The following is a 27,103-nucleotide window of genomic DNA, read 5'->3' as shown; positions in this document are numbered from 1 at the left end:
GAGGTATGGCTAACGTTTGTTTTGGGTGGCACCGCCATTTTGGTTTGTTTATAAAATACATAAATAAAATAAAATAAATACACGTCATTAATTTCAACAACAGCAATGTTTTAATCTATGAAGAAGCACCAACAAAAATATAAACAATTCAAAACAATTATTTAGGAGAAAAATTGTACAACACTGAGTTAACCATGTAAACAAACATTGCCGAAAAAACAATACTCATTGTTAGGTATGTAATTAAAAACTCCTTCAATTTCCCGAAAGAATACAGAATTATGCAACACATGCCCAGCGTAATAAATAAGAAGTGCAGAAAATCAAAGAAACCATCACCTCTGAATTATATCAAGTTTTTTTTGTACCCTCGTCCATCTTGTTTTTCTGCTCTTTCTTGTCCTTGTCGTCATCGGAAGCTGCCTGCGACGTCCCGGGTGTCCCGTCCTCCACCGCCGCCACCTCTTGTCCCTTCGAGCTCTTCACCATGCCTTTAGCCATCTCCTTACCGGTGGTCTTCAAGATGGCCTTCAGGCCCAAGTTGTCCACGTTGTACGCCGTCACGCCCACGTTGGTCACCGAACGCAACGCCGTATCCGTGGCTTGGCCCGCATCGTTGCCGTACCTTGGCCGCGAGCAATTTTTATGTATAAACGGTCAAATGTGAAGTCGGCGAATTGTAAAAGGGGTGGATAGCAATGTGTGGTTTAAGTACAGTGATACCTTGGCTTACGAACTTAATTGGTTCGCAGACAGAGTGTGTAAAGCGAAAAGTGTGTATCCCAAAAAATAATTTCCCATAGGAAACCATTAAAATGAGAATAATCCGTTCCCAGGTCCACATAAAACATAATTTTTTAAGCCTTAAAACTACGCAAAATATACCTTATTTATAAACTTGAATGTTTAAACCAACTCCCCTCACTGCTGTGTTCTTGTCCAATCACGTGGCTTTCACCAAAGACTGGGAGCGGGGAATAGAGGACAAAAAAAAAAGTCGGCGGCCATTTTCCTTTTGGAGAACGGCTTCACTCTCTCTCTCTCTGTAACCCCCACCTCCTCACTGCTGCATTCTTGACCAATCACGTGGCTGTAAGGCGAAAAGTGTGTATCCCAAAAAATAATTTTCCATAGGAAACCATTACAATGAGAATAATCCGTTCCTAGGTCCCCATAAAACATAATTTTCTAAGCCTTAAAACTACACAAAATATACCTTATTTTACGTATAATAAATGTGCTACGGTATTATAATTAAAGAAATAAACTGTACTGTATAATAAAGTCGTTTTATTGACCTTTGTGATGGTTGTTGATGGCTCGATGGAATGGAGTGGCCGGTTTCATCAGCATTAAATACTTGATGAGGAACGTAGCCTTCTTCTTCCACCATCTTGAGGAATGATTCCTTGTAAGCTTTGGCAGCTTTATCGTCAGAACTGGCTGCCTCACCATGACGAATGACACTATGAATCCCTGTACGACGCTTAAAATTCTCGAACCATCCGTGGCTAGCCTTGAAATCATCATATGTATCCCGAAAAATAGTCCGTATGCCAAGGTAAAATTTTCATAAATGTAACATTCGTAAACCGAAAAGTTCGTAAACCAAGGGGTTCGTAAACCGAGGTATCACTGTAAATGAAAGAATTTAGGAGTGCTACAGTGTTTAGTGACAAGCCAAAAGCCTCCGGCACTCCGCAAGCTTAAATACATTAGCAAAAGCCCAAAAGAAAAGTGAAAAAAGAAGATTTAGACATCAGCGGGTGTGTTTAATAGCTTCCCTAAGCCCTTATATCTGAAAAGATTCAAGTAGAAAGAGATCAGGAAGTTCCCAAAACCGGAAACGAGCCAGGAAACGATTCGGTGAGGCCGACTGACTCACTTGTACGTGACCGTGTTTACGGTTTCAGATGACACGCTCTTGCCGATGAGCTTGGCTCCCGTTTCCAGGCTGGTCCACACGGCGGTGAAGCCTGATGGTGTGGAGGGGAACAACACATGACGGGATAGTGCAAGTAGGTCTTGTTTTGTCCCAGTAAACATCTTTCTGACATAGAATAACCTTTCCTGAAGGAATTTCCTGTTTTTTTTAGCAAATAAATACATAAATAAATAAACAAATAAATAAATACACAAATGAATAAATACACATACACAAATAAATGAATAAATAAATTATAATTAACAATTAGAATAAAAACATTACATAAATTGATTCAAACAACAAAATAAAAATACAGATAAATAAATACATACATAAATAAATACATACATAAATCAACAATCAAATAATGCATTCAAAAAAATGCATTAAATACGTAAATAAAAAAATAAATAAAACTACACCGATAAATAAATGAAAACAAACAAATAAATGATTAAATAAATAAACACCTAAATGAATACATTGAATAAATAACTTAAAACAAATTAATAAAAATAGACATAAATAAATGAATTGAGAAATAAATCAACACCTAGATAAATACATTAAATAAAAATATATAAAAACAAATAAATAAAAAAACGACTTGACAACACAACTAATAAATAAATAAACACCAAAATAAACACATTAGAATAAATACATTAAATAAATAAATACAATGAAACAACTAAATAAAAATGGACAGATACATTTAAAAGAAAAATAAATAAATAGATAAATAAATCAACACTTCAATAAACTCATTAAAAAAAATCAAATAAATAATTTAATTATAACTAAGATATAAAAATATACAAATACATCACAATAGAAAAATAAATACATTTATAAATTAAAACTAATTAATAAATAAATTAAAACTAATACTTAAATAAAAATAGACGAATAAATAAAAATAGACAAATACATAAAAGTAGACAAATACATAAAAATAAATAAATAAATATCCTAAAAAGCCAGTTTCACTCAGCAGCATTAAAATAGGTCAACGGCTTAAACATTATTGGACCTACAAAAACTAAATATGTATTTCACTGTGTTTCCTGGGTTGAATAAAGACAATTGTGCATAATGAGTGAAATAAAGGTCACCTTGCAGGCTTCTGGCAGCCACAAATTTTGCTCCCTCGAAATTGGACGGCTCCCCATCTTTGCTCTTCATGGATTCCGGGATCAGCTTGGCGCCATGTTTTTTCACTTGAGGGGCCACCTTCTCAGCCAGATGTTCAGCCAATGTGCTCACGCCATCCACTGGTGGAAAATATGAGCAAGTCCATATTTTGATACATACTGTACAGTGTAGTGTATTTCTTTCATTACAATACAATAGCACATTTATTATGCATAAAATAAGGTCTATTTTGTGTAGTTTTAAGGCTTAGAAAAGTAGAAAATCATGTTTTATGGGGACCTGGGAACGGATTATTCTCATTTTAATGGTTTCCTATGGGAAATAAATTTTTGGGTTACACACTTTTCGCCTTACACACTCTGTCTGGGAACCTATTAAGTTCGTAAGCCAACGTATCGCTGTACCTAGTTTCTGAAAGCTCACCCAGGTACTGGCTAACTCTCAAAGCGCCCCCTGTGGCCTGCTTTGCGACCTGCAGGCCTTTGGAGACATGCGGGCTGACTTCGGAAGGCGTCTCCTCGGGCGTGAGGTGGTCCCGGATTTTTAGAGCGCTTTTCTGGATGGCTCTGGTGGTCGCTTCGGCTCCTCGAACCACCTCGTGGCCAAAACGTGTTGCACCTTGAAGGACATAGACATAAAAGTCGACCATTTTGGAAACCAACATGGCTTCCTGGTTATGCGTCAAAGTTCACCTGAAATGATTCCATGGCCCATTTTTTCGCTCCAGGTGGGAAGCGGCGCTTTGGTCCCGTTTTCAGGTAACACCACCTGAGGACCTAGTGGGACCATTTCATTCAGGCTGATCACGCCGGGACCCCCGCTATCTGAACTCTATCGGGGAAAAAAATAAAACTTCGGATTCAATGTACGAAGTAAATATGTTGGTATTCGGGGGTCTTTTATTATTATTATTATTATTATTATTATTATTATTATTATTATTATTATTAGTAGTAGTAGTAGTAGTAGTAGTAGTAATAGTAGTAGTAGTAGTAGTAGTAGTAGTAGTAGTAATGGGAGTCGTCGTCGTAGTAGAAGTCGTATTATTATTATTATTATTATTTTAAGTATTATTATTATTATTATTATTATTATTATTATTATTATTAAGTATTATTATTAACATTATTATTATTATTTTAAGTATTATTATTATTATTATTATTATTATTATTATTTTAAGTATTATTATTATTATTATTTTAAGTATTATTATTATTATTTTGTAAAACAAGAGGACGCGTGACATCTAAGAGCGTCAGCGCTTACCGCCGATGCGTATGTGGAACGGTCGCGGCTTGGAATTGAAGCGGATTATTATTAGTTTTTTTTAAACTTTATGTTACTTCCGGAGATAGCGAATACATAGCTAATAGCTAGCGAATAGATAGCCAACAGCTAACAAATAGCTAGCCATTAGCTAGCGAATAGATAGCCGCCAGCTAGTGAATAGATAGCTATTAGCTAGCGAATAGATAGCTAGTTACAGTACAGAAAGTGCTAATGATTGAATGAGTGTGTCTTGTTTTGTTTTGATGTCCTTGATCCATCGGTGAAAAGGATGCTTATTTGTTATTTAGTTTTTTTTTTTGTTGGTTTGAGTTGGCGCCGCAGGATTGGATACCTTTACAGCAGCTACTGTATTTTGTTTTTCTACTTCTTCCTTTCCTTTCCTCTTACAATCATCAATTTTCTGCTGTGCAATGTAAATGTCAATCAAATTCAATCGAATCCAATCAGCCCACCTGCACCCTGAAGTCCGTCAACTGCGTGATGAGGTCTCGGAACATCTCCCGGTCGGCGGAGGGCAGCTGCGACGAAAGCACCACGCCGATAAAGGCGCCCGGCAATGGTGCCAACGTATCGGGCAGCATGAAGACGCCGGATGGGGCCAACAGCACCGGCGTGTTCGGGGTCAAAGGGTGAAGCCAGCCGCACACCTGGATTCAGAACACGATGATAAATCGGGAAAATGGTCATATGTCATGGCAGCAGTTGACATGGAAGCGGAATTTGAAGGTGTCGGATGTTTCGCTCCTCATCCGAAAAGCTTCGTCAGCGAACTAAAATTATGCTGGTAAAAAAAGTTACCAGCACAACTTTTGTTCGCTGATGAAGCTTTTCGGATGAGGAGCGAAACATCCGACACCTTCAAAGAAGTAGACGATGACGGCTGAAGAAACCTTTTCATCGATGGACCACTCCTGTACGACTCAGAGCTTACACAGACGTATTTTCATAGCGGTCTACATGTGGATTATTTGTCCAAAGAAATGTAAGAAAAAAAAAAACCACACAAACGATCCAACAATGCATACATTCTGTCAGTCAGGTGACCGAGAGATTTTTTTGTGTGTGTGTGGTTTTTTTTTTGGACTGTGTGAAGACAACAAAAGCGCTAACTCTGCGCGTTAATGCCGACATTGTTTTGCAGCTCAACAATGCGCTGGTTGTCAACCGCTCAACATGGCGGCATTGTTTGCTCTCATCCAGCGGGAAGTCACAAAGTCATTTCCGACCTCCTCCCACACCATTCCATCAACGACAAATGTAAATAAAATGACGATATTTTACAGTGCAGTGTATTTCTTTTAATTATAATATCATATCACATTTATTATACATAAAATAAGGTATATTTTGTGTAGTTTTATGGCTTATTTAGTAGAATGTCATGTTTTATGGGGACCTGGGAACGGATTATTCTCATTTGAATGGTTTCCGATGGGAAATGAATTTTTGGGATACACACTTTTTGTCAATTAAGTTCGTAAGCCAAAGTAGCTACTTTCTAATTTTCTAATCCTTAAAACTACACAAAATATACCTTATTTGATGTATAATAAATGTGCTATGGTATTATAATTAAAGAAATAAACTGTACTGTATAATAAAGTCGTTTTATTGACTTTTGTGATGGTCGATGGCTTGATGGAATGGAGTGGCATTAAACATTTGATGAGGAACGTAGCCTTTTTCTTTGACCATCTTGGCATGATCCCTTGTAGGTGCTTTCTCTGCGCTAATTTTACCTAGTTCCTCATCAATTGTGTTCTGTTTAGCTGGGTTGATAGCTTTTTGCATCAAGTGTACAGCTGGCTTGTGCGGGTTGTTTGTGGAGCCTGATTGATGGCAATTTTAACCTTGCAGTCTATACTCTGCCTTTGAACTATCAAAGTTAAAACTCTCTCACTGTCGTCTGCCTGTCTCTTTAATGTTTAAAGCACCTCCCCTCACTGCTGCGTTCTTGACCAATCACGTGGCTTTAACCGAACACTGGGGGCGGGGAATAGAGGACAAAAACAGTCGTCTGCCATTTTGTTGTTAGAAGAACGGGCTCGTTCGCGAACGACACATCACTCATTGAGGCAGCTCCGTGTACGAAAAAAGTTTGTATCCCAAGGTAAAAATTTCAAAAATTTAACGTTTGTAAACCGAAAAGTTCGTAAGCCAAGGAGTTCGTAAACCGAGGAATCACCGTAAAAATAATAGTATACAGTACTCACGTCTAAGAAGATTGGGCCCCTCCCATCAGGGGGTTGGGTAGCAAAACTGACGATGCGAAGATATCCAGGATGCGACAGGGCGCTCACCTGCCCGCCGGGGGCCACGAAGAACATCTGCACACCAGAGGAGATCAAAAGTAGCTCGCTTTGGCTTTCCGGCGCCGCCGGGTTCCAATCGGACGGCGCGGGCCCGCCGGCCAAGCTGCGATGACCGTCGGCGGGCCGCGCCGAGTAGACGGGGGGCCGGGCCGGAGTTTGGGACATGACGGGCGGCTCGTTCCTCAACGGGAGCACCGGAGGGATGGATGGGTAGAGACGCTGCGCGGGGTGAAGGCTGGGGGTCAGATCCATGAGCAGCCGCCTCCTCTGGGCGGGAGGGGGCGTTTGCGAGGCGTCCAAGCTGGCGAGGTGCCCGCTGACCGTAAACAGGGCGCTTTCCATTCTTCGCTGAAGCTCTCGGGCTCGCTCCCACATGGGACCCTGGTGACGAGGACCCCCGGTGGGAACGCCCATGCCTTGAATGAGGTGCTGGTGGCCTTTGCGGTAGTAGTCGGACGCCTCGGTCGGGTTGCCTCCTTCCTCGAGTGAAAGGCCGCGGCTCAGGCAGCGGAAGGCCAGCTCGTACTGGTCTTTGATGAGGAGTAGCTCCGCTGGCTCACCCATGCTGAGCAAAACAAATTGTCGTCGCTTGGATTAGGGGGGAATTCTTTAGTGTATGTTGTTTTTACAAATTTGAGAGTACTACAAAAAAAATACTACTACTACTAATAATAATAATAATGAAAATAACAAATAAAAGCTAGCGAGCTAGCTCGCTATCTATTAGTAATCTATTAGCTAGCTAACTTTCTATCTATTTGAGTTATTTGGGGTTGAGTGAACGCTGGCGCATGTGGCTGCCGCTGCTCACCCACAAAAAAAAAAACTTATCTTGTGACTGTAAAGTGACCTTGAGAGTTTTGAAAGGCGCTTATAAATGAAATGTATAATAATAATAATAATAATAAAAAGCAGTGTAAATTTGAAATTAAAAATGTTGAGTAAAAAATATATATTGTAATATGTTGAGCAATATATGAAAAACTAAAAATGTAAAATCATGAATAAAAAAATCTGAATATAAAATACAAATTAAATGAATAAAAATTTTAATAAGCGAATATAAAGCACACACACACATATATATATATATATATATATATATATATATATATACATACACACACACACACATATATAGATATATATACACACACACAGACAGATAGATAGATAGATAGATAGATAGATAGATAGATAGATAGATAGATAGATAGATAGATAGATAGATAGATAGATAGATAGATAGATAGATAGATAGACAGATAGATAGATACACACACACACACACACACACACACACACACACGAGCTGCCAGGCGAGTTAATTTTTATGTCACGTTCACCTGGTCCAACCTGCGTGACAAGTGTTTGTTCTTCTATTATTATTATTATTACAATAAAAGCTAATATTACTATAAGACATAAAACATATTTACAGGAAGTCGTTCAGGAAAGAACATGAAGCAGCACGATATACACAAAGACACAAGTCGTTTTAAAGCTTATACAAGAGTTAAAACAAAGCAATAAATGAACTCACCTTGTGGTTTCTCCGGTGGAAAATTAACCAAAAAAATGTTCTCTTCTAGATTCTTATTTCACTCTCAAACGCTTACTGACATGTTTCGAATGCACGTGAAGTTTTGACTTCACCTGTGGCGCAGGCTAAGTATTACATACGTCACTTCCTGTTGAGGCTTTTACAAATTTTCCACATTGCTGAGTTATTATTTTTTTTAAGGCAAACAGAAACGTCACTTTTATTCTCTGGCCGAGCAATTTACTGAAAGAGTAGACGCTTAATTTTGTTATGATGATTATTTTTATTTTGTGTGTGTGTGTGTGTGTTGGCCCGGAGTTAAAATGAGAGCGGGTTGTGACGGAAGCGTGTCAATCAGGTTTTTCCTCTTGAGTGAGTCACGGGCGAGGCATCTCAACAAGCCTGCACAATGAAAGGGCGCGGCGGAATCAAAATAAAAAAAGGGTAAACAGTAGGAGTACAACAAAGTCAATTTGAATCTGGAAATTCAGTTTTGATTTAAAAGATATGAGTTGAATCGAGCCCAATCGTTGCATCTCAGACATATACAGTATACAATGATCGAATCGCCGCTGATTGCAGATGTATACAAACAAATAAATACTGTACATTAAAAAAAAAAAATCATGCGGCTCGTGGAAGCCCCCCAACCATTTTATGAACACAAGTGTGGGTCTGTTTTATTTTGTTTGTTTTTCTTTTATTATACGTGAAAATGAAATGTATTATTATTTTTATGATGAACCCTTTTCGTGACATCTCAAGATTCGCGTTTTGTCTCTCTCTGGTGGCCATTTTAATATTTTCCTAATCGATTGTTGTAAATATTCAGTGAGTTTCGTTCCTACATATTCGTGAAAATGTAAAGACAATACATACTGCAAATTTAATTCCAATTCCTCATAAAGACTCCATCATTTAATGATGTCGAATTTGAAGGAAATTCTTAAGATATGGAGAGGTCCAATTTTTAAGGTCTTGAAAGGACTACTTTAACTATTTCGGAATTAACAGTCCTGTATGACTATTTTAAATAACAGTATCATTGAACCCAATCGTTGCACTTTAAGATATCTATGAAATTATTGAATCGTCGTTTATTCCAGAGATGTAAACAAATAAATAAATACATAAAAAAGCATATGGCTCTTGGATGAAACACACACATACTACTTCCCCGATTATACGAACATACAGAGAAAATATTTTGTTTGGTTTCTTTGTCTTTTACACTTGACGCTTTTGACCGCGACTGATGCGGCGTTTTGTCTCCCTCTGGTGGCCATTTTTATATTTTCCTAATAAATGGTTGTAAATATTCAGTGAGTTTCGTTACTACATATTCGCGAAAATGTAACGACAATACAGCAAATTCAATTCCAATTCCTCTTTAACAGTCCATCATTTAATTATGTCGTATTTGAAGGAAATTCTTAAGGTATAGAGAGATCAAAATGTAAGGGTCTTTTACTATTTAGAAATTAACAGTAATGTATAAATATTTTCAATAACAGTAGTAGTAGTAGTAGTAACAGCAAGCGCGTGAAAGGAATTTGAAAACAAGAGAGACGCTTACATGAGACATTCTGAGACGAGGCATTCTTGAAAAATAAGTTAAAAAAAACAATTAAGAGGGGAATTCAACTGCATGCTTTAAATGGGGTCAAAGTGCAAATATTCATATCACAAAATATTTTGACTTTCTTGAGCCTACAAGTCCGAAAATTCGTTTTTATGAGGACTTAATATCGTTTTGGTCTTTTTTTTTGGTCACTTCGAGTATACAAAGACTCCAAAGTGACATTATCAATGAATCAATCAATCAATCAATCAATCTGTCTGTATCTATCTATCCGCCTTTCGATCCATCCATCCGCCTATCGATCCATCTATCCGAGTGAGAGAGAGAGAGAAAGAGAGCGATTGGGGGTTTCCAGGGTGGGAGGTAAAGTGTGCATCAGAGCGTCCGAGCAGACTAAGAAGCAACATGGAGCTGGCTTGACATCCGACATCCAATCAGGTTTGTTGAACCACTTTCTGTTTTCATTTTTTCATATTTTTTTTTTCCTCCCTTTTGACACTATGAAATTAACTTTGACAATATGCCATTGGGAGATAGTTAACTTAATCGTTAATTTGATGCTGAATTAAGTAAAAAAAAAAGTGGGTGGATGAATGACACGCTTAGAAATGGAGGGTGGTGGTATTACACGATGCTGAGAAATGGATGTCGTTTATCAAAAACGTTGAGCGCGGACACTCGAGAGGACAACATACTGACACACACGCGCACCAAATGTCATGACATTTCGTCAATGACCTCCATTATTCATGACGTGAGGATCCTCTGAGGAGACTAAAACAATCAATCGAAATGATAATCCAACAGTGGATGAGTATCAGGCGAGCAAATGGATGAGGTGACTGTTCAAAACATGTGCTAGGTGGCGATACCAAAAGGTATCGGCGGTCAAACCCGTGACCCCCCCGAAAGCCTGGTTGCCAAGCGACAAAAAGCCTGATTAAGAGCAATTATCAAGCACTCAAGCTCACAAATGAACACGCACGGATAACAGGGAGGTAAACAACAAAGGTCCTCACATTTGCTACACAATGGACACACACACACACACACACACAAATTCCCGTTTCAGTGCTTTTGTGAGGGCCGGATAACTCCAGATAAAGGAGTGAGGACAACAGTTGCTGATCAATTTAGAGAAGAACTTTTCCATTTCTCACTTCAACTTCTTTAAAAACAAAGAAATAAAAAGTGGACTTGAAACTGAAATACCAGCAGGAGTGAGGTTTCTGAATGGGTACATTCGAAGTCCTCACCCCTGTAGTGAATTTGGTAAAAATATCATTTTACTTTTTGTGGTATGAACTTTTTCCTCTCATTAACCACGCGCGCGCGCGCGCGCACGCACGCACGCACGCGCACACACACACACACACACACACACACAGAGTGAGTAAAAAGTGTGTGTATCCAAGTGAAATGAAAATACACACCAAAAAATCATTTTGGGTGAATTTGTGAGGACCTCTTTGAAACTTTAACAGGTGCATATATGGACCCTCTAGAATGAAAAAAAACTTGTGAGGACCCACCAAAAGGTTATCACTTGTCAAAAATGTCCTTACTATGTATGGTATAAAATGTTAGTGGTCCTCACAAGACTAGTCATACAAACACACAAACACACACACACGGCTTACGAACTTAATTGGTTCCCAGACAGAGTGTGTAAGGCGAAAAGTGTGTATCCCAAAAAATAATTTCCCATAGGAAACCATTAAAATGAGAATAATCCGTTCCCAGGTCCCCATAAAACATAATTTTCTAATTTTCTAAGCCTTAAAACTACACAAAATATACCTTATTTTATGTATAATAAATGTGCTATGGTATTATAATTAAGAGAGATGAGGGTTTACCTTGCGGAATCCGACTGGGATAAGGGCTCCCCCTGTTGGTATTATTGTAAAAAGCAGGAACAATAACACAATTTGTATTTCATTCATTCAGTCATTCATTCATTCATTAATTAATTAATTAATTAATTAATTAATTAATTAATTTTTATTTTGTAATTATTTATTTTTAACACTTCTTGTGTGTGTTCTTGCTCCTGCTGGAATGTCCAGGATGGACCAAAGCGGTACCTCACCGTTGGCGAACAGAAGCTTCCCGCACATCCCTCCAACGTCCATCCCAAGATGGTCATCAGGATCGACGGTGGTGTCTCGGAATGGACCCAGCGGAGTCTCCGTCTACGTGTGGCTCTTCCTGAGCCTCCTCCTGTTCCTGCTCAGCCTTTTGGTCATCGCTCTCCATAGGCTGAAGAACATCATATCGTCCTCGTCGTCATCCTGCGGCGATCCTCGGGCCGCTTTTACCAACGTTGAGATCTGCAGCGTCACATCTTCGCGAAGGTCCACCGTGTCCTCGCTATGCGCCTAGGACTCACACACGCAAACAAACACACGAAGCCATGCGGCTAGGCTGCTGCAAAGACTTCTGGGAAAAAAATTGTTTTTTCACTGGCTTGTGTGTTTCTGGAGACCTAAAAAGCAAGATGACATTGATTGACAGTGATCAAAAGCAAATTTTCAGCATATATTGTGTTTTTTTGTGGCCAAACATTGCACTTTTCCTCCTATAATTTTATATTTGGGATCCAAATTATGATTTTTTTTGTTTGTTTGAATGCATTGTATTAGTCTCGCAGTGGAGAAATTTACATTTCACAGCAGTAAAGTGACGAAAGTAGGAGGAAAGGAAAGGAAGAAGTAGAAAAACAAAATACAGGAGCTGCTGTAAAGGCAGCCACTCTCGCGGCGTTGTCTTGAAGTAAAAAAAAAAAACAAAGTTTCAATTTTAAGCACTTTCTGCACCCTCTTTGTTATATGAAGCAGTTCTAGATGAAAGAGAAAAGCATCAAAGTGTCCTTTTCACCAGTGGATCAGGGACATCATGGTGAAATATGCACATCTGCTACAAGATAAATGTTGAAAGCGAACACGAAGCTGTAGCATCCATTGACGAAAAGAGATCTGTCCCACGTAAATCCGCTTCAATTCCAAGCCGCGACAATTCCACATAAGATACTCAACATGAATTGACTCATTCGTCTGCATTTTTTCCTGATAAATCAGGCATATTTTGTAATTTTTTTTTTCCCCTCCTGACAATATAAAAAAGACAAAAGGCGTATTAAATGCATGAATTAAAAAGCAGAATCAAACAAATTCTTTGCATAATTTATTTTTCTTATGATTTTTTTTCCTCCCCCTTTTAACTCACACGTCATATTTTACATCTTTGCAATAAAACATGAATACAATAGTTTTGAAGGGTTTCATAGATCCAAAAATATTTCAACTTTTTTTTTCTTCCTTTGTCGTTTTTTTGGATACACATGTGTGTGTGTGTGTGTGTGTGTGTTTCTGTATGTGTATGTGTGTGTGTGTGTGTGTGTGTAGCTAGAATTACGCGTATGTGCGTCCAACGCTCGTTGTCATATTGCTGTAAAATCTTCACACGTGAGCGTTTAAATACAAACATTGATGCACAAAGAATTCATCCCGCCCCCCCAGGATGAGAAGGAATAAGAAAGCAATCATAATAATTAATAAAAAAAAATATTTAAAAAATTAGAAAGAAAAGCGAAACATAAATAATAATGTGTGATTGGTGTGTAAATAGAAAATAACCAAAATTTGGATTTTTTTTTTTAAATAATACAAGCATGTGGGGCGGCCAAAAAAAAAACAAATAATAATAATAATAATAATAATAATAATAATAATAATAATAATAATAATAATAATAATAATAATCAAGACTGGTTATGTACATATTTGACATGACGACCAGTAAATATTTTAGGTGTGTGTGTGTGTGTGGGGGGGGGGGGTGTAACGGGGTCTTCATCGTCTTTGTCCGTCGTCATTAACACAGTAACATCTCCGGCAAAAATAATAAATCATAATAATAATAATTACCATCCTTGATTTTCTTACCGTTTGTCATCACGGTCCCCGTTCTTGTTATGTTTCAGGTCACAACAAACGAAAGGATACACACACCCCAAAAAAAAAAAAAAAAAAAAAACAAAATGGAGGCAAAGTTGTATTTACACTAAAGTATAAGAATCCAAATGGTCAAAGGAACCGAAAAGCGGATTGGATCATCTCCACCCAAAAAAGTGTCCGGCTCACTGAAGCGTTAAAGCAGAAGCCCCGCCCACCCAGAACCCAAAAACTAACCCGTCAGCACCGGCGACCAATCCGCATGGGTATCGTTGTCTTTGGGCTCGTGTGTGTGTGTGTGTGTGTGTTAAGTGTGTGTTATGTGTACTTTTAGTGAACCAAAAGGTCCAACGTTTCTTCTTTTTTGTGTACCTGCAGTATCGCTTGGCTTCAGTAGCGGTTCTGATGCTCGTAGTGCCAACGGTTGAAGTCGATGTTGAACGCCACGATGCTGCCAGACGCCATCCCGGTGATTAACGTTCTGCGGCAAAAATACAAAAAAAAAAAAAAAAAAGTCAGCCGACTGACTGGTTTCTTTTGTCATCGTTTCCCATGGCAACGCTTTTGTCATCAACTTTCGGTAAAGAAAGTTTCCCGGGACAAAAGTCGCCTTGGCGACCGATTGCCGAGAAGGCGTTTTCTTCGCTTTTTTTCCCCAACTACATCATATTTTCAATAAATATATAGGTATAAATTCGTGAACGGCACTGAAAGACTGGAATGCAAGAGCGCTATGGGATGTCACGGTCGCCGCGGTTACCTCTGATCGTGCGACAGGTCCATGGCACGGATACCGGCGTCGCATCCCGGGTAGATGTAGAGCTGCTTGAAATCGCAACCCTGCCACACTTCCACCACGCCGTTGTCGCCGCCCGTCACCAGATTTTGCCCGTCGCTGCTCAGCAGGATGGCCTGGTATGACCGGAAGAGGAGGTGTTGAAAGCGATCCAATTAAATTCATCTATGTATGTGGAAGAGTCGCGGCTTGGAATTGAAATGGATTTACGTGGGGCAGGCAGTGTTTGACAATCTCTCTTCGCCAATGGATGCTACAGCTTTGAGTTTGCTTTCAACATTTAGCAGATGTGCACATTCGACCATGACGTCCCTGATCCACTGGTGAAAAGGAGGCTTAGATCCTTTCCTATTTCATCTAGAAGTGCTTAATATAGTTCTAGTGCTTACGATTGAATGCTGTGTCTTTGTGTTAGTTTTTTGTTGTTGTTGTTGTTTTGACTTCAAGATGGCGCCGCGAGAGTGGCTGCCTTTACAGCAGCTCCTGTATTTTGTTTTTCTACTTCTTCCTTTCCTCTTATTTCCATAACTTTGCTTCTGTGAAACGTAAATTTCTCCACTACGAGACTAATAAAGGCTAATCCAATCCAATAAAATCTAGAACACAGGTGTCAAAGTCAAGGCCCGCGGGCCAAATCTGGCCCGCCACATCATTTTATTCGGCCCGCCAAGGCAAATCACCTGAAATTTCATGATACTTGCTAAAGTCTGGCCCAAAATTTCAAATTTTTCCACGCAAACCACAATAACAGTCATTATTGTTGACTACAGATTGAAAAACTAGTTCCAGGATGATTTTTGGAGACTATAGAAAATATGATATGATTCAAGCATGATAGCGGCCATTTTGAATGAAGTCATCTGAATGAAAAATATGCTTGTTGATACCATACAATACGATTTATGAGCTTTTTAACGTTTTATGTTAATTATTTATTTTTTTAGCAAGCTAACGATAATCGAAATTGAAATTTGAGCCTCACCCGCGTGGAGTCGTTGACTTCCATCTGAGCCAGCAGTTTGCCATTGATGCTAAAATTGCAAAAGCGCCCTCGGTCGTAGTAGATGATGCAATGGCCCTCGCTGGAAACCGAGATCAGACGAGGTTGCTGGCACAGGTCGGGACCCTCCAGGGCCCTCAGGAGGTCCCCCGTGATGGTGTGGACTAAGCACGGACCCTCTAAAAAATTACACAGGTTTTTGGTTCATCTAATCTACAATAATACATTTTAATTTGAGATACAGTGATACCTCAGTTTACGAACGTTTAATTTATGAACATTTTACCTTGGCATACAAACCATTTTTCGGGATACACACGGAGCACCACAATGAACGATGTATCGTTCTCCCAAAAACAAAATGGCAGCCGACTCTTTTGTGTCCTCTATCCCTGGACCCCAGTCTTCGGTTAAAGCCACGTGATTGGTCAAGAACGCTGCCGTGAATATCCCACAAAAAGGTTAAAATACCTCCACAAATAATCCGCACAAGCCATCTGTACACTTGATGCAAAAAGCTATCAACCCAGCTAAACAGAGCACAATTGATGAGGAACTAGGTAAAATTATCGCAGAGAAAGCACCTACAAGGGATCATTCCTCAAGATGGTGAAAGAAGAATGTTTAATGCTGATGAAACCGGCCACTGCATTCCATCAAGCCATCAACGACCATCACAAAGGTCAATAAAACGACTTTATTATAAAGTACAGTTTATTTCTTTAATTATAATACCATAGCACATTTATTATATATAAAATAAGGTATATTTTGTGTAGTTTTAAGGCTTATGAAATTAGAAAGTAAAAAATTAGGTATTATGGGGACCTGGGAGCGGATTATTCTCATTTTAATGGTTTCCTATGGGAAATAATTTTTTGGGGTACACACTTTTTGCCTTACACACTCTGTCTGGGAACCAATTAAGTTCGTAAGCCAAGGTATCACTGTTTATCAAAAATTGGGATCATCATGAATCCTACACGCTATAATATAATTGACCTTTGGCCCCGCTGATGACCAATCCCAGCTCGGCGCAAACAGACACGCACACCACTTCGTGGTCGTGCCCCGTCAGGACGGCTCGGGGGGCGGGGTAGTCACCTACAGTTAAAAATGGAAAATAAAAAGGGTTCATTTCGAATTGAGAGTTTCAGTGTCCCGAGTCGAGCACTTACTGTTGTTGGGGTTGTCCCCGATTATGTGGTGCCGCCCGCTCCAATACCACAGAAGAAGAGTAGCGTCCCGCGAACCTGACACGATGTAACAGTCTCCCCCGATGTACGACTCGGATCGGGCCAGACACGTCACAACGTCCCAGTGGCCGAACACGATCTGAGTCAGTTTCCCTTTTTTTTTGGGAGGGTGAAAGGTTAAAAATGCAGTTTGGAACCAAAAGCGGCCGATGCGGTCGTACCGGTCTCTGTAGAGTAGACGCGGAAACTCTTGTCCCAGAAGCCGCACACCAGGATGTAACGGTTGTCGGCGGTCACCACGAAGCAGTGTGTGTTGATCTGGATGCTCTGGTCCACCAAATCGGTGATTTGACGCTTGTTCGTGCCGGAGTTGTTGGCTGGATAGACCAAAACAGACATTTTCATGACATCCGTGCCCCTCCTAAGATGGCCGCTGTTGACTATGAATGAATATAAGAAGCAGGGCTGACCTATGAGAGGGTCCATCTCGATAGGGAGGTGATGCGCCTGTTCCAGGGAATATCCCGGCGCACCTCGGAGGCCTAGAGACGGTCCAACACAACACATCTTCAACGATATTCCGCTCATCAAGATCACCCAATTTGATCCCTGACCAAAATTCGGCTCATCCCCAAACGAACGACACAATCCCAGAACGTGTTTGCCCCTCTTCGAAAATGACAGTTTAGCATCTAATTGGCAGTACGGACAGATTGACTGACAGATAGAGAATAGACAGAATAGTGGTTATCATATTTAAAAGTTTCATGCTGTTGTATGCTTAGTTGGCGGAACACAAGGCCCATAATAGAAGCACAGAAAATCTGGGGTCAATCTGAGGTGAACAGACACAGCCTGCTAAACTGTCATCTTCATGTAGGAGATCTATCTGGCGTTGGACTAATTGACGACTTAGTAAATTCCTTCACAGGAAGAGGTCATTCGCCATGTTACAACCTATTAAAATGTCTACATTCTCTTGGTTTATGGATGTTGGTGCTTGTACTATGGGACATCCAGGGACATGGTTTTCAAATCCAGAAGACTATGTTTTACTAACGGTTGCATATACGCTTGAAAAATAGCTTGGCAGAGGGTTGCAGAAGTTGGGCGTCGGTCATGAATGGCTACGTCGCCCTACCGGCAGTAAAAAACAATCTTCCTGTGATCGAGCCTTTGTTCAGTGTTTGACACTGACCGACGGTATTGTGCCAGCGGTTGACGGCAAAGAGGCGGCTGCACGTGACGGTGACGGCGGCGGGGATGCTGAGGTGAGGCAACGTGTTGGCGGCCACGTGGGTGACGGGAGAGTTGGACGGGAACTTGAGCACCATGATCACGTCCTGCTGCATTTGATCCTTAAACATCAGAGGACTCTGAGGAAGGAAACACTGGTGAGACAGACAGAGAGAGCCAAGGGGGGGTGGGGCGAGGAAAGAGGAGGATGGCAAAGGGGGGAGGTGGGAATGGAGTAAGAGACAGAATAAGGCGGGAAAAGGGGAAGGGGGGGGGAGGCAAGATTAGTGGGAGATGAGGGTCACGGCAGGTTCACATCAAGGAGCAAGGGATCGGGGCGACATGGAGGTAGAGTAGAGGCTAAACGGCAACACCGCTATTAAAAAAAAAAAGGGTGTCGATTGGATTCATGAAGTACTCATTTACTACTTTGGGCGGACAGATTTAATTTAACAAGAGAAGACGTTTTTTTTTGTGCACGGAAATAGAAAAACAACAGTCTGAATTGGTAATTTAGGAATAGTAGTTTAAAATACTTAGTGACTTTTGCAAGACACCAATACTACAAAATAAATACATTAATTAATTACAAATTTATAACTGCTTGAAATTGATTAAAAATTACTCACAAAATTAAAACTGAACATGACATAAAAATACTACATATATTTAAAAAAATGAATTAAAAAAAAGTAATTAAAAAAATGAATTAAAAATAATGGTACAGTTAAATTGAAAAACTGCTTGAAATTAATTTAAAATTACTCACAAAATTAAAAGTGAGCATGACAAAAAAATAGGATATAAAAAAATAAACAAATAAAAATTTAGAACCTGCTTGAATCACATTTAAAATTACTCACAAAATTAAAAGTGAACATGACTAAAATATTACATCTATTTAAAAAAATGAATTAAAAAAAAGTAATTAAAAAATGAATTAAAAATAATGATACAGTTAAATTGAAAAACTGCTTGAAATTAATTTAAAATTACTCACAAAATTAAAAGTGAGCATGACAAAAAAATAGGATATAAAAAAATAAACAAATAAAAATTTAGAACCTGCTTGAATCACATTTAAAATTACTCACAAAATTAAAAGTGAACATGACTAAAATACTACATATATTTAAAAAAATGAAAAAAAAAAGTAATTAAAAAAAAGTAATTAAGAAAATGAATTAAAAATAATGATACATTTAAATTGAAAAACTGCTTGAAATTAATTTAAAATTACTCACAAAATTAAAAGTGAGCATGACAAAAAAATAGGATATAAAAAAATAAACAAATAAAAATTTAGAACCTGCTTGAATCACATTTAAAATTACTCACAAAATTAAAAGTGAACATGACTAAAATACTACATATATTTAAAAAAATGAATTAAAAAAAAAAGTAATTAAAAAAAAAGTAATTAAGAAAATGAATTAAAAATAATGATACAGTTAAATTGAAAAACTGCTTGAAATTAATTTAAAATTACTCACAAAATTAAAAGTGAGCATGACAAAAAAATAGGATATAAAAAAATAAACAAATAAAAATTTAGAACCTGCTTGAATCACATTTAAAATTACTCACAAAATTAAAAGTGAACATGACTAAAATACTACATATATTTAAAAAAATGAATTAAAAAAAAAGTAATTAAAAAAAAAGTAATTAAGAAAATGAATTAAAAATAATGATACATTTAAATTGAAAAACTGCTTGAAATTAATTTAAAATTACTCACAAAATTAAAAGTGAGCATGACAAAAAAATAGGATATAAAAAAATAAACAAATAAAAATTTAGAACCTGCTTGAATCACATTTAAAATTACTCACAAAATTAAAAGTGAACATGACTAAAATACTACATATATTTAAAAAAATGAATTAAAAAAAAGTAATTAAAAAAAAGTAATTAAAAAAATGAATTAAAAATAATGATACAGTTAAATTGAAAAACTGCTTGAAATTAATTTAAAATTACTCACAAAATTAAAAGTGAGCATGACAAAAAAATAGGATATAAAAAAATAAACAAATAAAAATTTAGAACCTGCTTGAATCACATTTAAAATTACTCACAAAATTAAAAGTGAACATGACTAAAATACTACATATATTTAAAAAAATGAATTAAAAAAAAAGTAATTAAAAAAAAGTAATTAAGAAAATGAATTAAAAATAATGATACAGTTAAATTGAAAAACTGCTTGAAATTAATTTAAAATTACTCACAAAATTAAAAGTGAGCATGACAAAAAAATAGGATATAAAAAAATAAACAAATAAAAATTTAGAACCTGCTTGAATCACATTTAAAATTACTCACAAAATTAAAAGTGAACATGACTAAAATACTACATATATTTAAAAAAATGAATTAAAAAAAAAGTAATTAAAAAAAAAGTAATTAAGAAAATGAATTAAAAATAATGATACATTTAAATTGAAAAACTGCTTGAAATTAATTTAAAATTACTCACAAAATTAAAAGTGAGCATGACAAAAAAATAGGATATAAAAAAATAAACAAATAAAAATTTAGAACCTGCTTGAATCACATTTAAAATTACTCACAAAATTAAAAGTGAACATGACTAAAATACTACATATATTTAAAAAAATGAATTAAAAAAAAGTAATTAAAAAAAAGTAATTAAAAAAATGAATTAAAAATAATGATACAGTTAAATTGAAAAACTGCTTGAAATTAATTTAAAATTACTCACAAAATTAAAAGTGAGCATGACAAAAAAATAGGATATAAAAAAATAAACAAATAAAAATTTAGAACCTGCTTGAATCACATTTAAAATTACTCACAAAATTAAAAGTGAATATGACTAAAATACTACATATATTTAAAAAAATGAATTAAAAAAAGTAATTAAAAAAAAGTAATTAAGAAAATGAATTAAAAATAATGATACATTTAAATTGAAAAACTGCTTGAAATTAATTTAAAATTACTCACAAAATTAAAAGTGAGCATGACAAAAAAATAGGATATAAAAAAATAAACAAATAAAAATTTAGAACCTGCTTGAATCACATTTAAAATTACTCACAAAATTAAAAGTGAACATGACTAAAATACTACATATATTTAAAAAAATGAATTAAAAAAAGTAATTAAAAAAAAGTAATTAAGAAAATGAATTAAAAATAATGATACATTTAAATTGAAAAACTGCTTGAAATTAATTTAAAATTACTCACAAAATTAAAAGTGAGCATGACAAAAAAATAGGATATAAAAAAATAAACAAATAAAAATTTAGAACCTGCTTGAATCACATTTAAAATTACTCACAAAATTAAAAGTGAACATGACTAAAATACTACATATATTTAAAAAAATGAATTAAAAAAAAGTAATTAAAAAAAAGTAATTAAAAAAATGAATTAAAAATAATGATACATTTAAATTGAAAAACTGCTTGAAATTAATTTAAAATTACTCACAAAATTAAAAGTGAGCATGACAAAAAAATAGGATATAAAAAAATAAACAAATAAAAATTTAGAACCTGCTTGAATCACATTTAAAATTACTCACAAAATTAAAAGTGAACATGACTAAAATACTACATCTATTTAAAAAAATGAATTAAAAATAATGATACATTTAAATTGGAAAAACTGCTTGAAATTGATTAAAAATTACTCACAAAATTAAAAGTGAACATGACGTAAAAATACTACATATATTTAAAAAAATGAATTAAAAAAAAGTAATTAATTAATAAAAACTGCTTTTAAATTAATTAAAAATTACTTACAAAATTAAAAGTGAACATGACTAAAAAATACTACATATCTGAAAAAAATAGAACATTAAAAGTGAACAAAGAAAACAATAAATTAAAAATTAAAAACTGCTTGAAATTGATTTAAAATTACTCACAAAATTAAAAGCGAAGATGACTAAAAAATGTCATATTAATAAATAAATAAATAAATAAATAAATTAAAAATTAAAAACTGCTTAAAATTAATTTAAAATTACTCACAAAATTAAAAGTGAACACGACTAAAAATACTACATATATTCAAAAAAATGAAAACAAAAATGTAATTGAAAAACTGCTTGAAATTAATTTTAAATTACCCACAAAATTAAAAGTGAGCATGACAAAAAAAATACGACATATATAAAACAAAATAGAAAAAAACAAGTACCAATAAATAAATAAATACAAATTTAAAAACTCTTCGAATCTATTTTAAAATTACTCACAAAATTTAAAATGAACATGACTAAAAAATATACCACATAAAAAAACTAAATAAAACAAATCAAACTAACTAAATAAAACATTAAAAACTGCTTGAAATGTATTTAAAATTATTCACAAAATTAAAAGTGAACATAACTAAAAATATCATTGTACAGATATCTTATCTTACCAGGTGCATGGCAGAGGATCGTGGTGGATGTGGCTCAATTAACAGCTGCGACGGGATCTGCCCGCATGCCTGAATCTGCGCCTCCATCACCTGCACGGGCATCAAAGGGTCAACCTAGCGAACGCAAGACCCTAAAAGGGGTTACGGCGACCGACCGCCAACCTCCCGTTGCGCTGCGTCCAGGATGTCCAGGTTGACGGCCCCCTCGTAGGACAGGAAATTGAAAACATTGAGCGCCCGCACGGCTTCGGGGCCTCGCTGCTTGTATCCGAAGATCAGGTCGATCCATTGGTGGAGTTGGCACGATACGAACTCGCTTTCCAGCGCCTAAACGGGCAAGCGGGAAGGAATATTTTTTTGGGGGGAACCATGCCGTTGCATATCGCGCTATGCACGTCAATTAGCATGTCACATCGCGCCTCAATAAACATAAGCTATCGATTGGCTAGCTAACTCGGTAGCTATCCATTAGCTATCTATTAGCTAGCTAGCTTGCTTTCTATCTAGTTGAGTTACTTCCGGGTTGAGTGAATGCTGGCGCGTTTGGCTGCCGCTGCTCACCCACAGAAAAACTAAGCCTGTGACTGTAAAGTGACCTTGAGAGTTTTGAAAGGCGCTTCGAAATTAAATGGATTATTATTATTATTATTATTAGCTAGATAGCTATTAGCTAATCTATCTAGTTAAGTTAGTTCCGGGTTTATAAATCTGGCGCTTATAAATTAAATGTATTATTATTATTATTATTATTATTATTGTTATTGTTATTGTTATTATTATTATTATTAGATATCTATCTGCTATCTAGCAAGCTGGCTATTAGCTATATATTAGCTAGCAAGGTAGCTTTCTATCAATTTGAGTTACTTCCGGGTTGAGTGAACGCTGGCGCGTTTGGCTGCCGCTGCTCACCCACAGAAAAACTAAGCCTGTGACTGTAAAGTGACCATGAGACTTTTGCAAGGCGCTTATAAATTAAATGTAATATTATTATTTGCTATATGTAGCTGGCTATCTATATAGCTAGCTATCTATCAGCTAGCAAGGTAGCTTTCTATCTATTTGAGTTACTTTCGGGTTACTGGCGGGTTTGGCTGCCGCTGCTCACCCACAGAATAAACTAAGCCTGTGACTGTAAAGTGACCATGAGACTTTTGCAAGGCGCTTATAAATTAAATGTAACATTATTATTTGCTATATGTAGCTGGCTATCTATATAGCTAGCTATCTATTAGCTAGCAAGGTAGCTTTCTATCTATTTGAGTTACTTTCGGGTTTGGCTGCCGCTGCTGATCCAAAGAAAAACTAAGCCTGTGACTGTAAAATGACCTTGAAGCGCTTAGAAATGAAAAGTACTACTACCATTACTACTACCACTACTACTACCATTACTACTACAATTATTATTATTATTATTATTATGCTCTAGTCACAAAAAAAAAGCGATCTCACCATGCGGTTGATGCGCACAAAATCTTCCGGCTTTTTAGCCCAAACGGGCAACTCCACATCGCAAACGGGCAACCCGTCGTCTCGCACGCCCAACTCGTACTCGTTGCTGTTGACGAACATCTCGGGAAGGTAGTAGAACTCTGGTATCAGCTCCTACGGAACCACCACAGTACCGTCAGAGGAGGTAGCTAAGGAACCGGACGCCTCGACGGGGTCGCCTTACGGTCACGTCCGCTGTGTCCCGTTGACAGTTTCTCCACGAACGGCCGATTCCCGAGAAGGTTCGGTCGGCGTGGTCGAATTTGCCGTCGTTGCCGTTGATGAAGAAGGTTGTGAACGGCTCCTGTGGATAAAACACACACGTCAAAGTCACATATTAAATAGACAATTTTTTGTCCAATCAAATTTTGGTTGGTTTGGTTGTCCAATCAAATTTTAAGTCAATCTCCTGTTAAGTTTGAAAGAGAAATGTGTTGATCTCCTGTGAGATGTTTTTTTTTTTTTTTTTTTGTACTCACTATTCTGAGCATCCACATGAGGGTTGAGTGCGCGGTGGAGTAGAGGGTGGCGTAGTGGTCAGGGGGCGAATTGTCGTCGTCCCACGTCTCGTAGCGCTCGGCGTAGAACGCCGCCCGTTTGGGGTTCAGAGCACCGATGGGCTAAAGAAGGAAAAAAAAACAGTGTTACTAAATATAAATAAATAAATAAATAAATAAATAAATAAATAAATACGCAAAGAAATAAATACGCAAAGAAATAAATAGATAAAAATCCTTGAGATTTTTAAAAGGCACTTAGAAATTAAATATATTATTATTATTATTATTATTCGTATGTTTTATTATTATTATTATTCTGATAAAAATAAAACAAAATAAATAGATACATAAATACAAAAAATAAATAAATAGATAAATAAATACAAACATACAGAGACAAAAATATAAATATAAATAAATAGATAAATAAATCAAGCATAAATAAATACATGAATAAACAAAAATAAATAGATAAATACAAACATGTAGAAATAAATAAATAAATAAATACAATCATAAATAAATAAACTGATAAATACAATAAATAAAAAAATAAATAAAGAAATAGAAAATAAATACAATCATAAATAAATATGATCATAAATAAATACACAGATAGATAAATAGATAAACAAATACAAACATAAGCTAATATAAAATGAATAATTGAGTGTGAAAACCTTTAAAAAAAGCTATAAGACATCAGTATGGTATTATTTTTATTATTATTATTATTATTAATAATAATAGTATTATTATTAGCTATTTCTTAGCTAGCTCGCTTTCTATCGATATGAGTTACTACCGGGTTGAGTGAACGCTGGTGCGTGTGGCTGCCGCTGCTCACCCACAGAAAAACTGTGATTGTAAAGTGACCTTGAGAGTTTTGAAAGACGCTTAGAAATGAAATGTATGATGATGATTATTATTATAAATAAATAAATACATGAATAAACAAAAATAAATAGATAGATACATAGAAACACGTAGAAATAAAGAAATAAATAAATACAATCATAAATAAATAAACAGATAAATAAAATAAATATAAAAATAACAAATAAATAAATAGAAAAATAGAAAATAAATACAATCATAAATAAATATGATCATAAATACATATAAATAAATACACAGATAGATAAATAGATAAACAAATACAAACATAAGCTAATATAAAATGAATACATGAATAATTGAGTGTGAAAACCTTTAAAAAAGCTATAAGACATCAGTATGGTATTATTTTTATTTTTATTATTATTATTATTATTAATAGTATTATTATTAGCTATTTCTTAGCTAGCTCGCTTTCTATCAATATGAGTTACTACCGGGTTGAGTGAACGCTGGTGCGTGTGGCTGCCGCTGCTCACCCACAGAAAAACTGTGATTGTAAAGTGACCTTGAGAGTTTTGAAAGGCGCTTAGAAATGAAATGTATGATGATGATTATTATTATAAATAAATAAATACATGAATAAACAAAAATAAATAGATAGATACATAGAAACACGTAGAAATAAATAAATAAATAAATACAATCATAAATAAATAAACAGATAAATAAAATAAATAAAAAAATAACAAATAAAGAAATAGAAAAATAGAAAATAAATACAATCATAAATAAATATGATCATAAATAAATATAAATAAATACACAGATAGATAAATAGATAAACAAATACAAACATAAGCTAATATAAAATGAATAAATGAATAATTGACTGTGAAAACCTTTTAAAAAAAGCTATAAGACATCAGTATGGTATTATTTTTATTTTTATTATTATTATTATTAATAGTATTATTATTAGCTATTTCTTAGCTAGCTCGCTTTCTATCAATATGAGTTACTACCGGGTTGAGTGAACGCTGGTGCGTGTGGCTGCCGCTGCTCACCCCCAGAAAAACTGTGATTGTAAAGTGACCTTGAGAGTTTTGAAAGGCGCTTAGAAATGAAATGTATGATGATGATTATTATTATAAATAAATAAATACATGAATAAACAAAAATAGATAAATACAAACATGTAGAAATAAATAAATAAATAAATAAATAAATAAATAAACACAATCACAAACAAATAAACAGATAAATAAAATAAATATAAAAATAACAAATAAATAAATAGAAAAATAGAAAATAAATACAATCATAAATAAATATAAATAAATACACAAATAGATAAATAGATAAACAAATACAAACATAAGCTAATATAAAATGAATACATGAATAATTGAGTGTGAAAACCTTTAAAAAAGCTGTAAGACATCAGTATGGTATTATTTTTATTATTATTATTATTATTAATAATAGTATTATTATTAGCTATTTCTTAGCTAGCTCGCTTTCTATCGATATGAGTTACGACCGGGTTGAGTGAACGCTGGTGCGTGTGGCTGCCGCTGCTCACCCCCAGAAAAACTATGATTGTAAAGTGACCTTGAGAGTTTTGAAAGGCGCTTAGAAATTAAATGTATTATGATGATGATGATGATGATTATTATTATTTATTATATATGCATTATATGTATTATAAATAAATAAATACAAAAACATGCATTTTTGCCAGTAGGGGGCGCCCCACCAATGCATGTATGAGCATGGTAGCCATGCCAAAGTACTTTTTCCTGACTTATTTTAGATTTAACTTTGTTTCCTATTACAAGGCGAGTCGTGAAACTCCGTTGTGACCACT

At 35.6% G+C, this 27,103-nt stretch overlaps 3 protein-coding genes across 15 annotated transcripts in view; 1 reads left to right on the top strand and 2 right to left on the bottom strand.

Moving 5' to 3' along the window:
- Window positions 1–87: 87 nt before the first annotated feature.
- On the bottom strand, window positions 88–8,368 carry sparta (spartin a). The gene is made up of 8 exons (XM_089017648.1): window positions 8,231–8,368; window positions 6,589–7,252; window positions 4,828–5,022; window positions 3,775–3,913; window positions 3,506–3,700; window positions 3,043–3,201; window positions 1,886–1,976; window positions 88–625 (listed from the first exon to the last, which is right to left on the bottom strand). Exons 2-8 carry the CDS (start codon window positions 7,249–7,251, stop codon window positions 352–354), a joined length of 1,716 nt encoding a protein of 571 aa, XP_088873774.1. The 5' UTR covers window position 7,252; window positions 8,231–8,368; the 3' UTR covers window positions 88–351.
- A 236-nt stretch (window positions 8,369–8,604) lies between these two features.
- sertm1 (serine rich and transmembrane domain containing 1) lies at window positions 8,605–12,854 on the top strand. Its single transcript, XM_089017652.1, has 2 exons — window positions 8,605–10,250; window positions 11,882–12,854. Exon 2 carries the CDS (start codon window positions 11,883–11,885, stop codon window positions 12,195–12,197), a length of 315 nt encoding a protein of 104 aa, XP_088873778.1. The 5' UTR covers window positions 8,605–10,250; window position 11,882; the 3' UTR covers window positions 12,198–12,854.
- A 131-nt stretch (window positions 12,855–12,985) lies between these two features.
- nbeaa (neurobeachin a) overlaps window positions 12,986–27,103 on the bottom strand; it is an 80,708-nt gene continuing 66,590 nt past the window's right edge. For 9 of the 13 annotated variants that reach the window (XM_089017631.1, XM_089017633.1, XM_089017634.1 and 6 more), the window contains 13 exons: window positions 24,376–24,516; window positions 24,081–24,200; window positions 23,858–24,010; window positions 22,568–22,732; window positions 22,406–22,495; window positions 17,959–18,151; window positions 17,231–17,302; window positions 16,982–17,137; window positions 16,743–16,913; window positions 16,567–16,668; window positions 15,547–15,743; window positions 14,529–14,680; window positions 12,986–14,249 (listed from right to left, as the gene is read on the bottom strand). In XM_089017631.1, the coding sequence (XP_088873757.1) occupies window positions 14,159–14,249; window positions 14,529–14,680; window positions 15,547–15,743; window positions 16,567–16,668; window positions 16,743–16,913; window positions 16,982–17,137; window positions 17,231–17,302; window positions 17,959–18,151; window positions 22,406–22,495; window positions 22,568–22,732; window positions 23,858–24,010; window positions 24,081–24,200; window positions 24,376–24,516 (1,803 nt within the window). In that variant the 3' untranslated portion in view covers window positions 12,986–14,158. The remainder of the gene's footprint in view (window positions 14,250–14,528; window positions 14,681–15,546; window positions 15,744–16,566; window positions 16,669–16,742; window positions 16,914–16,981; window positions 17,138–17,230; window positions 17,303–17,958; window positions 18,152–22,405; window positions 22,496–22,567; window positions 22,733–23,857; window positions 24,011–24,080; window positions 24,201–24,375; window positions 24,517–27,103) is intronic. The other 4 variants (XM_089017632.1, XM_089017635.1, XM_089017636.1 and 1 more) reach the window with 1 other exon arrangement.

This window comes from Hippocampus bargibanti, linkage group LG16 (genome assembly GCF_051943395.1).
Source record: "Hippocampus bargibanti isolate YZ-2025 linkage group LG16, ASM5194339v1, whole genome shotgun sequence".
NCBI classification, from domain to species: Eukaryota; Metazoa; Chordata; class Actinopteri; order Syngnathiformes; family Syngnathidae; genus Hippocampus; species Hippocampus bargibanti.
Note: the sequence above shows the minus strand (reverse complement) of the source record. Positions and strands in the feature narration are given on the sequence as shown.